Here is a 14,839-nt window from a genome sequence, read left to right as displayed (position 1 = left end):
ACATAGAAACAGATCAGGTTATGACCATGGGGTCCAGGATGGCTTCCTCCAAATATCATCCTTTTCATGGGTTGCTTGGAAGGGGCTTTCCTGGGATCTATAAGTCTTGAGCCCCTGGTTTGGTTTAAATACATTGATAATATCTTTACCATATGGACTCATGATGATGCTGACTCATTCAAATTCCTGTAATCTCTGAATACCTTCTCCCAGTTAAGTTTCATGTGGTCCTATTCTGAGTCTCATGCCACTTTCCCTGATGTTGTCCTTGTCCTCACCAAAGTCCAACTACACACTTCTGTCCAGCATACTAACAAATAACAGTACTTACATTTTGACAGTTGCCATCCTTTCCATGTCAAACGTACCCTCCCATACAGCCTTGGCATTCAAGGCAAACATATTTGTTTGGATGCAAACTCTTTACAGCAATACACCATCATTCTCGCCTCAGTCTTCACTGAATGTAATTACTCCACCAGCTTAGATTGAAAGTAGTTTTCCTGGGCCATCACATTCAGTCCTGGTACTGCTGATCCCTCCAAAAAACAACTTCGAAGCACACCACTAATCACTCAGTATTATCCTGGTCTGGAATGTATTAATCAGCTATTTCGACAAGGCCATGACTTCCTAAAGTCATGCCCTTAAATGTCATCCATTCTGTCTGAGATTTTGCCCACCACACTTAGAATAACTTTCTTTTGCCTTGCAAATCTCCGCAATATTCTTGTCACCATTGCACTCTCTTGTGTCAGGACTATCTCCATAGCCTCTGCCTATGTTTGCTGCTCATGTCGCACATCCACTGTTGTCTTTATCCTGTCATCATAAATCCCTTGGATAAACATTGTTCGGCTTAATATCCATATGAGAGCAAAGCTGCTTTCTAGCTCCGATTCTCGCTAGGTACCTCTTGGTTGCTTTCCTGAAATGGTGTCCCGCTGAGCTATACTTTCCTCACAGTCTTGCTGACTTGCAAGTATCTGACATGCATAGAAGTCAGTTGTCCTTTTACTAGCATAGTTTTCTACTAAAATACTAAAATGGCATGCACATCTTACCAAGTGACACTTAGATCTCTGACTAATAAGTTGTATGTGCTGAGCCCGCTATTTTAGTTCTAACAAATTTCAAATGAGTTTCATCCTGCTCTAGGTCTGTAAGATCAGACACAAGATCACAGTTGTCAAGGAAGTCATTTAGAGTGTTCTAAGTGCCATCAAACAATTGCAGTGTTAATTTTAGCAGATCGGACAAACTAATGAATTGCCTGTTTTGTGACTCAGGCGCTTCAGAGTCAGCACCAGAAACCTTATCTCCATCTCATGACACACCTATTAGTCTTTTAACCCACTGTTGGACTTCTCACTGCTGCCATTGCTTTTATGTGGTGTCTGCTGCAAAGCATTGGTGTTGTGCCGCTGCTGCAGCTGCTGATGTCTGCCTTTTGCTGTCTCACACCACCAGTTGCAGCCTTGGGCATCTGTTGGCCCTGCTGCTGGCTGCCCTCATGCCATTGACTGTCATCACTGATGCTGCTGCACTATCTCTGCATTGTCCGTGACCCCACGCTGTATGCTGTGTCTGCCACCACCTCTTGCACCGTTGTCCGCGTCTGTGACATTGCATTGCTGTCCGCAACTACCAGTGCCAATGCACCACCTCTGTGCACTGTTTGCGACCTTGCACTGCCCACCATGACCACAGGATGGCCTCGCGCCATCCGTATCCTTGTGCTGCCGTTGGCCACCCATAGCCATTTCCAGGATGTCCTCCTCAACTCCGGGTGTGATCTGTTCACTGCTACTGTGGTTGCACTGGCCCTGTCTGCCTCCAGGGGTAACAACTCCAGGTGTCGTCTGTCTTTCCCGGGTACCATCTATTCCCTGGTGCTGGATAGGGACTGTCTTCTTCTTCTTCTACTCCTTCTCGGCAACTCTTTTACACTCCTGGTTTCTGGCTCTGCTGCTGCCCTGCTTACGAGTTATTCAAGTAATGCAAAAAGGGTTCTCAAAGCCATTTCATCATTTTGCTTGATGTCAGGCTGAGCAGATTCAGTATTCCAAAAGGGAGGGGGGACGGGGGGGGGGGGGGGATGATGTATCCCTATAACTTGTGACATAACTGTGTGCTACTCCATAACCAACCCCACACCTTGCAGCAGAAAATAGAGTCCCTTTGTTGCTTTCAGCGAGTGGTCTAGATGATCAACAACATTGGAGAGGCCTATCCAGTCAGCTAATGAGGAGATGTCTCACTGGAAGTTTGAAAGAGTTATAGAACTTGGTTGGGAAATCGTCAAACAAAGGCATGACGTGAATAACTACTGTCTTTAATTACTCGTCTGAGCCAGAATCGGATAATGACTTGAATGAAAGTGCACCACTCCTGACTGCAAAATCCCATGGTGGGGGATACGTGGGAAGTATGATCATGAGCAGAGCCAGAGTGAATACCACAAATCCAGTCCCCAGGCCTGACTTACACAGATGCCTTCTTGGACTATTGCCTGTAGCAAACTGTCCCTACGGGCTGCGCCGCCTCCGCCTTTACATTTTGTGGCAAGCCACACTGCACCTTCAGTGTTGGTGCTTCCCAACACCATCTTGCGTGGCCTCATGTTTGATCGTATATGGTCACCGCCAGCTCACTGCTGGGCTGTGTGGCTCAACGCATGAGCTCACATGCTACCTTGAGAGTGTACATAACATTTCTGACCAACACTCAAACCAGTGCCATTCCTGTGATGTCTCCATTGTACTCTGAGTACTTTCCAGAAATCTTTATTTGTTCTGTCTGCTGTCCTGTTGCCTTTCAGGTGTCACAGTTTTTAAATATGCAACACCACGCCATTCTCCTTGTTTATTCTCTTGTTGCAAGTAGTGTCATCAGTGGTTCCAATTCTTATCACAATTGCATTTTGCAGGACAGTGGTGTTGTTCACATTCATAATTCGTGGCATTCAGACAGACTTGTAACTGGTTATATTCATGAAACTGTAGACACCTAACATTTGGTGTATTCCAGGATGAGAACAGTGGTGTATTCTGTGAAAGATGACATTTCTCTGTTAAAGTTAATTTTTAGATTCTGCCATACACATACGAATGAATACTTGCAGCTTGTATGCATCCAGAAAAGGTGGAGGAGCTGAAGTCTTTACATTTTCAGGCTCTACTAGTAGTTGGTTCTTCTGATGCTGTTAAATTTTTGTTACACTAAAATGCATTAGAGCGTACCTTCTCATTTCTCATTTTGTTGGCGACACACTGTTAATACTACAAATGTGTGTTCAGTGTCTGAACTGGTTCAAATTGTGGCACGTGGGCTTCAATGCACCTCATATTTTACATATAGGGTGTTTTGCGTATGATGTCTGGGCAGGAGACCCACAGCTTGCACGGCAGATTTACTGGCTGTTGCCCCGTGCATCTGCCCTAAGACAGGGGCTGTACTGGCCACTTCCCTGTTCTCCTTATTGATTGTGACAAACATCCGATTCTGCAAGATTATTCTGTTTCATGCAAAGTAGCCACTACTCGACATGATATCAGTTGTGTTAAGTTACGCACAAAAGTATTCAAAGCAGTGTGCAGTTAGCAACAGCCTAGAATAATAATCATTCATTATGTATACAGAGAAATTCTTCAAAGTTGTTAATATGTTTGATGCTGTTTGCATGCCCGGTGCTATTAATTGCAGCACGTAATAAGCACTATGCTTCGCCCGAAATACTTCGCGCTAGGGAGGAGCCACCAGTACAACACACCTAAAGAAATTTATAGGGAAAATATGCTGATACTTGACGGAAAATATTACTTTGTTTCCAAACGGGTCATTAATCCATTAGTTTATCATATTGGTTCATTCAGAGATTATTTTAGAAATTTATTTCGAAGCAAGACTAACCATATTGGAGCCTTACATATTCTCATCAAAGAAACTGTTTCATTTAATACTCTGTCTGTCATAGAATGATTGGTATAGCTTTCTCTCTTAAATAACATAAACAGTGCTTCTTTATTTATTGGGTGAAGTCCGGTAATATTTGAAACTGAGTTGTTCTTGCATAATGGCAGCTGATGGCTGCTAGCTAACAGAGCCTTAACAGTAGAACTTTGCAAAGCTAGAAAAATTCTTATTTTTCAATTCCTCATCACAGGAGGGAAGTGAAGGTAAAGGAAACGATGACAATTTGAAATTAACAGGTGATATGTTATTTGAACACACTTACATGATACATACAGCTTCAACAAGATGATAATTCCATTGTTTAATCAGATACGCTAATACAGAGATGCTCTCTCTCTCTCTCTCTCTCTCTCTCTCTCTCTCTCTCTCTCTCTCTCTCTCTCTTTCGAGTGCAGCAGCCAAATCAGAACTAACGAAAGTTAACACACAAAAGAGAAGGTTTATAATAATCTTCTGTGATACTACTGTCACTTTCACATGTTCTTTTTTACCACAACACTGTACGCTGTACTTCATTCAGTATTTAGCGAATTACCAGGGGACAGCACAGTTGTCGCCTAACAGTTTGTGACATTGATTGGAGCTGACTTTCCTTAGTGTCACAGACTAGTAATTGTTCGTAATATCATACTTTGACATTTTACCAATAGTTACATTATACAGAATAATAGTTCATTAAGTTTGTCAGTGAACAAGTATTATTAATATTATTCACCAATACTTGCAGTGTAATACATGTTACATTTGATCGGGGGTGAAAGTTATTAAGCTTCATTATGTGGCACGGTCCGAAGTAAAACCCCCAGTAGTCAAAAACCTGGACAGAAGCCTTCAGACAGCCAGCATCTGTGTTTTGCCTTTTTTAAAATTTCATATGGTTGACATTACAATACATGACTCAGCAATTACCAATGTGTTTATTGCAACATTTAGGTAAAATAAACTTTCATATTGTGTATGACATACATTAATATCAATGGTTGCTTGACATACTACACAGTAAATTGGAAACAAATAACAATGATCATATTATTTACATATTTCATAGAAAAACACATACATTTATGTACATATATGGAAAATATAGGTTTGGACAATTGTCCTTTTGTCTTTTTGAACATCACCGAACATTTAATACATTGAAATAGTTTGACACTTGTATTCATGGTTATGCTGTTACAATGCTTGCTACAAAAACAGCATGCCACAATGCCTCCTCCCCACTACACAGTGGTCACATGCCTGTGACGGCATGCATAGTTGCTGTGGTGAGATTGTTGGCCAAAGTTTTGTACTGTGGAGTGTTGACTGGCTATGCTTCTACCCAAAGACTGGTGATGTGATTGACACTCCACTAAATTACAGATGGTTTATAGCACATAATCACGTTAGTACCCTATGAGTGAGTTCACTGTTTATGAAGTTTCAGCTCAGTATGTTGTCCGTAGTTGCCTTTTGCTAATCTTATCAGTTCGCTTGCATGTAATGTTGCTGCGCAATGTTCATAAATTTTGCCAACTGGATGTAGACGGTGTAATTATGGATGCCAAACAAAAAATTGTATTTGGTGCATCACGCATCCCACACTTCCCCACTGTCATATACAGGGTGTCCCAGCTATCTTGTCTACCCAAAATATCTCTGGAACAATAACAGCTATTGGAAAACGACTTTCACTGGTATCAATTTAGGGCTGGGACCCATGAATGTATATATTTGGAAACATTCTAAAACGAAAGCATATGTGTTTTTTAACACAAACTTATGTTTTTTTTTTTTTTTAAATGGACCTCCTATATTTTTCTTCAGCAATCCATAGCATGACAAAGCACATACACAATGGCGTTGATTGCATCGCAATATTCCCATTACATCCCGAGATATTGAGATGCGAAGTTGACGCTTGAAACACCTGACATGCGCTGCTAGCGCACGTCCTGAGGCTCAGGCGTGAATCCCATGCTGCCCGTAATCGCAGCAGGATGGCAGCAGACCGTATTATTCGTTTCGGACCTCTTGATAAGTATGGAAGTGTGATTACACATGTCAATCACATCGCGATTACGGACAGCATGGGGTTCACGCCTGACTCTCAGGAGGTGCGCTAGCAGCGCATGTCAGGTGTTTCAAGCGTCAACTTCGCGTCTCAATATCTTGGGATGTAATGGGAATATTGCGATGCAATCAATGCCATTGTGTGTGTGCTTTGTCATGCTATGGATTGCTGAAGAAAAATATAGGAGGTCCATTTAAAAAAAAAAAAAAAAAAAAAAAAACATAAGTTTGTGTTAAAAAACACATATGCTTTCGTTTTAGAATGTTTCCAAATATATACATTCATGGGCCCCAGCCCTACATTGATACCGGTGAAAGTCATTTTCCAATAGCTGTTACTGTTCCAGAGATATTTTGGGTGGACAAGATAGCTGGGACACCCTGTATATTACACATGCACTATGATTCACTGCGCAACAAAGCATCCAGAGTCCATTTTCTCGGCGCATTCGCTCACTGGAACATTCTGATGCGAAAGTCATGCTGCATCTACTGATTTTCTGTCCATTGAAGCATCACTCTATGGGAAATAACCACAGTTTTCACACACTTGCGTTACTAATGTTCTTTAGCATACCGTAGTTCAAAGGTGTGTTAACCGCAGACTGACACATATGTCCTGTTGAATGCTAATCGGGATTTGTGGTTTCAAACAGTGCTTTTTAACATAGTAACAAATTTATCTTTACATTTTCAGTTAAATTGTGCTTTTGTTTTAACCGTGAACATTATGGTGCATTACAAGATGGGCTTCTTAGCCCCATTACTTGTACACTTCACTCCTGCTGATTTGGAATTATTTACGCAGTACTGTGGTCTGATTTCACAAAGACTATGTCTCTATAACATATGTTCCATTTGGAATTACTCTGGGCACCACGGTGTGTTCCATTTTTTTTATAAATGTGACAAATACTGACTCCTGCATTCATATTTACTTTGACGTAACTTGGGTCAGTTTAGAAAAAAATGCTTCGCGCAGTTTCAAAGTGATTCGCTCAGAATAAGTGGTTCCATTTACACTAAAACACATGTGGGCAGTACAGTCTGTACTTGTGTACATTGTGATACAAATATTTGTGTCCAATGGTCAAATACTAATTTATGTTACATTTAGTACGTATAATGAAAGGAAACATTACTTTATTATTACTACAGACGTCAAATAAACTAAATTTGCAACAGCTCCGTCCTTTGAGTCAGTATCAGAATTTTCCTAATGGTGAGATGAGACTTAATCTCGAGCACATTATTATGTAGTATTTAAGTCCACCATAAACTATAGCTTTTCCACCAGACCATCCAATTAATAACTCTTCACAACACTGTTATTCATACCATAAACAATACATTATATTCTCACTGCTAAAAGTGACTGATGATTACTAGGTACTATTATGGACTAAGCAGGATAATAAGTACTAAAAACATTGGACTTGAGAACTAAAGGAAAATATTAAAACCCTACATCTATACATAAAAGACAAAGAACATTATTGTAACAATGAAAATAATCAATTATTTCATTGACCCCGTCATTGTATTCTCTCTCTCATGAGGTATAACCTGTTGAAGTGTTTGGTAAATTGTTAAATACTTCTTCAAACGACTGAACATGCTAGACCCATCTAGTGTGTTAATGTAATTTTGCTATTGCAAAGGCACATGTGTGCGGGCGCACATTGCTTGATGGAAGATGACTTTATTCCTTGCTATACCTGGCATTTTTTCTCATATCTTTTGTTGCAATTTGTCCAGGAGGTTAGCATAGTATCCTCCAGTAATTGTTTGCCCAGTGTGGAGATAATCTACAAACAGAATCCCCTTCACATCCCAGAGCACTGATGCCATGACCTTTCCAACAGTAGGAATTGTCTTTGATTTCTTTGGTGGAAGAGAATCAGCATGTTTCCACAGCTTTGACTGTTGTCTTGTCTCTGGGCTATAATAGTGCACCCAAGTTTCGTCTGTGGTCGCAAACTGGCCCAAAAAGTCTTGTTTTTTTCTGCTAAAATGGGCCAAACATTGTTCCGATATGTCCATTCCCATGCATTTTTGATCCAGTGTCAAGAGTTGCGGCACCCATTTGGCAGATAATTTTTTCATTTCTAATTCTTCAGTTAAAATGTGATATACCGTTTCACATGACATCTGGCAAGCGTGAGCAATTTCACGTGCTTTCAATGGGCGATCCTCCATGTCCGTTTTGTACACCACTTCTGCAGTGATTTCTGGAGTAGTGACACATCTTGGCCAAACACTGTGTGGATCATCATCTAAACTCTCCTGACCAAATTTAAATTCATTTGTTCACTTGGCAACAGTGGAATATGGAAGGAGCAGAGTCCCCCACTGTATCCTGGAAATCAACAAGAATGTTCTTTGCTTTCATACCTTTCTTTATGAAGTACTTCAGCATTGCTCAAACCTCGATTCTCTCCCCCCCCCCTCCCCCCCCCCTCCCCCCCCATCTTCAGAAATCACTGTGAGGTAACAACAACAACAGAGCCATGTCAGTGCCACAGCTCTTTTCCAAGAGCACTGACATGGCATGTGTTTACAGGCAACAGTCCAATGAATATCATGTGAACAATTCGTTGCACTAGCACTGACCTCTCTTGGTGATCCGAGAACTTTTCAAACCACCCTCGTACTTTATCTCCTTATCCTTTTGTTGCAACCATTGTGCTACGTTGTTGTCTAATTTTTTGGTATGCTCCTTCATGTGTTCTTGGGTCTGCACTGCTTATTTTATCTGCAGTTGATCCAGCCTAGTGGTGACTTCCTCTACCTTCTTATGCAGATTATCAGTGGAGGTCTGACATTTCTGTAGGTCCTCTGTAAGTTCGTCAACTGATTCAGGTAAGTCCTTATAAGTTTCCTTTATCAGAGTTACTTTGGTTGTGGTGTTCTTCAAACTATCTTTTACTCTTTTAGCAAATGTTTGATCCCTTTTCTCTAATATGATATTGAACTGTGATGTGAGATTGTCACACCAGACTTTTTACTTGTATTCCCTTTTCTTTTCGCTGGCTCTTTGTTTTTGTTCCCTTTCCTGTTGCTGGCTCTTTGATGCTCCCTAAATTGAGCTAGCAAGGCTTGATCTCTTTCCCTATCTTGTATTTCTCTTTCTTTATCTCTCAATTCCAGCCAACATTAGTAGCATAATGCCGGCTGATGGCTGTTAACCAACAGTGCTTTGACGACAGAGCTTTGAAAAGGTAGAAAAATGCTTATCATTCAATTCCACATCACAGAATGGAAGTGAAGGCAAAGAAAACTATGATAACATGAAATTAACAATTGATACATTATTTGAACACACTTACATGATATATACAGCTTCAATAAGATGATAATTCTATTGTGTAATCAGATATACTAGTATGGGGATGCTCTCTCTCTCTCTCTCTCTCTCTCTCTCTCTCTCTCTCTCTCTCTCTCTCTCTCTCTCTCTCTCTCTCTCTCTCTCTCTCACTCTCTCTCTCGCTTGCAGCAGCCAAATCAGAATGAAGAAAATTTAATACATACAAGAGAAGGTTTATAATAATCTCTGACATTATTTTTGATGTTCTGTGGTATTACTGTCACTTTTACATCCTCTTTTTTAGCACAACACTTAAGACTGTATTTCATTCAATATTTATCGAATTACCAGAGTGCAGCATCTTGCAAATGCTTCACCTGAGTTGAGCATGAACAGTGATGCAATCTGACTAAAATGAGCTTAATTTTATTTACAGCAAGTGAACAAAATGACATCCTTCCACAACAGGAACAGCACGACACATTGTGAACACGTTACCAAACACTTAAATTTTGGCTGCTGAAATTTTTGTAATGATTAGCTGAACCTTGTCTTCTAGCTCTTCAAATGTATGGGGATTGTTTGTACATATCTTATTGTTAACATTCACCAAAGACAAAAATCACATGGATTTAGATCTGGAGTACAAAGAGGCTGGTCAACTATCATATTGTCAAAAATATTTTATATTATAGGAGCATTGACAGTATATCGTGTTGCATAGTACTGCATGAAATAACCATAGGTCTTTTCATTAGGTGTTAGTTCTCCAAAAGAAGGATGCAGCATATTCTTCACATACCTATCAGAAATTATTGTTTCATGGAAAAAGCCAGTAATTTGTCTTGCACTAATTGCACACCACACTCATGTTTTTACATCGTGCAAAGGCTGTTGATGCATCTGATGAGGACGTTTGAAATGCCAGCATGATAGTTCTTAGAATTTATGTACCCTGACAAAATGCAACTGTGCTTCATCAGAAAAAAAGAGCATTTCGGGTTCAACCTCCCCATCACACATAGGCAGTAACAGCCAGTAGCAGTAATAATGTTGAGATACAGTATCTGAGTTAGACAATCGATGCACTAGTGTTATTTTATATGGTTTCAGTTTGTGCACAACTCTGTGAGCACAGACTGCTGACAAAGCAGTCTGAAGTGCAAAACCACACAGTGGCTTTCTCAGACTTCTTTCCAAGGTGTCTCCTACCTTGTGAAATCAGTTTTCAGTTAAAATATTGAGTTCTCTAGATTTTTATTTGCCTACCATGGAACCATTCTCTAGAAATTTCTTCGCAACTCTAACAATAGAAAGTCCAAGTTAGAAAATCAAAAACATTATGAAAAGGATATATTGCTATTCCCCATATAGATGACATGTTGGGTTGCAGACAGGTTCACTGAAAAGATTGCGACACCTGTGAGCTGTTGGAAAACACCTGAACATTTAGTCGCATTGTATGGAATGCACATGCACAGTGTTACTGTCCAAGGACCAGGCCCAGTGACATACAGCAGGGGAAGCCTCAGACTCAGTGCAGGTGCCTTATGTGTAACACTCAGGGGAAGTATGAGCAGCTGTCTTATGGCAGATGCAGGCAGCTGTGACCTGTAAATCTGCAGTTCAAGCTGCAAGCTTCATTATAATCACAGAAAACACTAGTAAAATTGTCTTTCATAATTCCTACACTTTTGATTGTACTGTATAATTAGCATTGTACTTTTGCTCATTATTTTCTGACATAAGCTGTAATGATGAATTTTGTGCAACTCTCTTTATTGTGTTGCTATATCCCATATTATTTTGCATAAATATATTAAAATAATGTCATGTTGTTGACATTTGTTGAGAGAATATATAAAATTTCTTCTCTTATGTAGAATATTGATGAAATTTTTTACAGATCATACTGGAACAACAGATTTGCTGACTCACATGATGCCATTCTATAGTTATGATGTTCCACATACTTGTGGACCAGACCCGAAGGTCTGTTGTCAGTTCGATTTCCGACGATTACCTGGGTATGGAATATCTTGCCCCTGGAAGAAGCCACCACAAGCAATCACTGATCAGAATGTAGCTCAGAGGTGAGGACCTTATTAGCTCTATTGAATTCAACACAGATACCAGGGCCAATGTATAATTTCTTTTAAATTTACTACAGCAAAAGGAGACTTTTTTGTGTAATGATAATGTGACCACATGAAGCATGAGGCACATTACCACTGACAACTGTTGCTGTGAATAAAATCGTATATTAAGACATTCTCTTGTAGTGTGCAAAAATGCATATGAACCCCTCTCCTCCTCCAGTTCCGCAATTGGTGATAGTTTAATCCTTCTGTGACTACTCAGAGTTTACTTCTCTATTTGTTACTCTGATATCTCAGTTTCACCATCATGTTATCCATCATTATGACTTAATGGTCTAATCTGTTCAGTTACTTCACCTCTTTGTGCTTCCCCATCTACTCTCTCTCTCTCTCTCTCTCTCTCTCTCTCTCTCTCTCTCTCTCTTTCTCTCTCTCTCTCTCTCTCTCTCTCTCTCTCTCTCCGCAAATCAGTGTGTGGTGCATGGTAAATGGTGTGATGTATCAATATTAGCCACTTACTATCAAGTTTGATTTGTGTGTTACTTAGTGTAAAATGGACTATATCTATACATAATCTCCTTTACCTTATTCTTACTATCCCGATACAAGATATATCATGGTAAAATTGTTACATAATTTACTTTGGCATTCTTTAATTTAACCCACAGTTTTTTTTTTTAAATAGGTTTTCTTTGTCTTTTCAATGATTCCCTTTTAAGGCTTGTGGTCATTGCTGTGTCTCTTTTGTGTGTTCTGTTACGCCAATTTGATTGGAAGCTCCAGGTACCGGAATAGTACTTGAACAGAAGGCACTGAAATATTCTTTGTGGATTCCTTAGCATGTACTATGCACTTCCTCAGAATTCATAATAAAAGTAAATTTTCCATTTGTGAAATCACTAACAGTGATCCCTTGTGTTAATTCAGTTTCATACACTGAAGCACCAAAGAAACTGATATAAGCGTGCTTATTCAAATACATGGATAAGTGAACAGCCAGAATACAGTGATATGGCCGGCAACACCTGTATAAGACAACAAGTGTCTGGTGCAGTTGTTAGATCAGTCACTACTGCTACAATGGCAGATTATCAAGATTTAAGTGAGTTTGAATGTGGTGCTATTGTCACCGCACGAGCAATGCGACACAGCATCACCGAGGTAACTATGAAATGGGGAACTTCCCACACAACAGTTTCAGGAGTGTACTGTGAATATCAGGGATCTGGTAAAACATCACATCTCTGATATTGCTGCAGCCGGAAAAAGAACGAGACCAATGATGACTGAAGAGAATCTGTGAATGTGACGGAAGTGCAAACCTTCCGCAGGTTGCTGCAGATTTCAATGCTGGGCCATCAGCAAGCGTCATTGTGCAAACCATTCAACAAAACATCATTGATATGGGCTTTTGGAGCCAATGGTCCACTCCTGTGCCCTTGGTGACTGCATGACACAAAGCCTTACGTCTCACCTGGACACAATTTAACATGCAACAAAAGCTACACCCATTGTGGGATTTACCAGACAAATGATGGCTATTTCATCTAACCATGGTACATTAGCAACAACAGTTAAGTCACTACATATAGACAAGAGCAGAGTTAGCAGTCACCAGCGTACAGTAATGCTTCTTACCCCTTTAGGGATATGCTAAACACATTTACTTGTAGTAAGGTAGCTTGTCCAACGTGGCAGAAATCGCAGCCTCAACTGCCCACGCAACACTACTGAGCCACAAAATTCCAAATGCCAATTGTGTACTTTGACCAATAGGATACATTCTGTAGTCAGCAACACTCTACTCAGCTCACAGTAAAGTCTTTGGCATTGAATGAAGCCATGAGATATCACCATTTCTGCTAGAAGGAGCAAACACCATCTCTGTCCAGTGACTTGGTGCACCAGAGTGGTTTCAACCTTGTTACCAAAACAAAAATCATGTCACCCTTAGTGCACTTTGCCCACTCACAGGTCATCCAATCTGTGTACTGTTTTTCTACGAAAGCAGAATTGACACACAAATCTCCAGTCCCTTCTGATATGATAGTCGTGCTCGAACTCCATGATGGACTAGCGTTAGTCTCTTTGCTCATTCGAAAATAATGAGCTACACACACTGCAAAGCAAAATTGAAGTACACAGAGCATTTGGAAATGGTTGCCATGCAAATGCTGAGATTGACAATGTCATAAACAAGGTAGTGCAGGTCCAACCTTTAGCGGTGGCCTGTGTAATAACAGTTCAGAACATCCCACACATAAAATGGTCATGTTGTAATGTCTTCACTTTTGCATGATACCAACTTCAGCAAGCATTCATTGTTCTGAGATTTCAAGTCCCTTATGTGATGTGTATCTTATAGAGACCATTCAGCTGCCCACTGACTGATGTGGGACCGGGACCTGCCCAACAGTTACAGTGATACATTGTTGCATTTGTGAATTGGTGCATTCTTTATTTTGCAGACACATTCTTTAGCACATACTCTTCCCAAATTGGGCTTTACCAGTAACTGAAAATTGATTATGTTTGTGATATTTATATGCAGAAAGCAAAGTTATTTCAAACTATTTCTGATGAAAAGGTTAATTTGCATATAGAAACGGCACTTATTACGTAAAGTCACGTTTTCACATTTTGAGGCAGATTTTGCATCTATCTTCACATTTATTGCAAACATGAATTTTTCATGTCCCTAATCTCAGCACACTTTCCTGAGCTATGCTTGAAGTTCTTCCTACATCTATCAACGACTCTCCATGCTGTGCCCTCCTTAACAATAAATCCTCAGACCAGTCACAAATTTCATTTGATACTGCATGTGATAATATTTTTGATGATAAAATTGGTATTTCAGATTTTGCTTTAGTACCCAACTTTTGGTTCCAAGAGTATCTGGATACTTACTCTGGTGCCACTGACAGCCTTTGTATATTATTAGCAGAATTTATTTCAGTTTTATGAGGGGTTCATCAGTAAAACCCTTCTGCAGTAGGCATTGAAAGTTTCATACATTTCTCTTTGGATAGCCAAACATGTTGCAATTAATACTTTTTAATCTGTACTATTATGCTTTGTTTCACTCCTATTCTGCAGTAGTCACAGTTTCTTTGGGTGTTTGTTTATAGGTATTATATACCATGATGAGTCCTGGCATAATAAATTATTCTACGAAGTACATACCCATCCTGGGATCGATAAAATATGTTTCTAAACTTGACCCACAGTTCCTGTACATGCTCACACCCAAAGATAAATTTAAAGTCCCTACTTACAATAAGGCACTGCCGCCTCTTTATTTACTGAACATATAACCCTTTCTGCTTGCATATGTTGGCCTTTGTATTTTACTAATTGTTGTTGCAACTGCCTCACGGTCACTGATACCAGTTTTAGTGGT

The 14,839-nt window shown here is 39.9% G+C and overlaps 1 protein-coding gene across 2 annotated transcripts in view; it reads left to right on the top strand.

The window, feature by feature from the left end:
- LOC126340516 (alpha-mannosidase 2x) overlaps positions 1–14,839 on the top strand; it is a 162,792-nt gene that overhangs the window by 65,819 nt on the left and 82,134 nt on the right. For both annotated transcript variants that reach the window (XM_050001696.1, XM_050001697.1), the window contains exon 8: positions 11,244–11,430. In XM_050001696.1, the coding sequence (XP_049857653.1) occupies positions 11,244–11,430 (187 nt within the window). The remainder of the gene's footprint in view (positions 1–11,243; positions 11,431–14,839) is intronic.

The sequence above is a fragment of the Schistocerca gregaria genome, chromosome 1 (genome assembly GCF_023897955.1).
Source record: "Schistocerca gregaria isolate iqSchGreg1 chromosome 1, iqSchGreg1.2, whole genome shotgun sequence".
NCBI classification, from domain to species: domain Eukaryota; kingdom Metazoa; phylum Arthropoda; class Insecta; order Orthoptera; family Acrididae; genus Schistocerca; species Schistocerca gregaria.
This window is presented reverse-complemented; position numbering and strand designations above follow the sequence as displayed.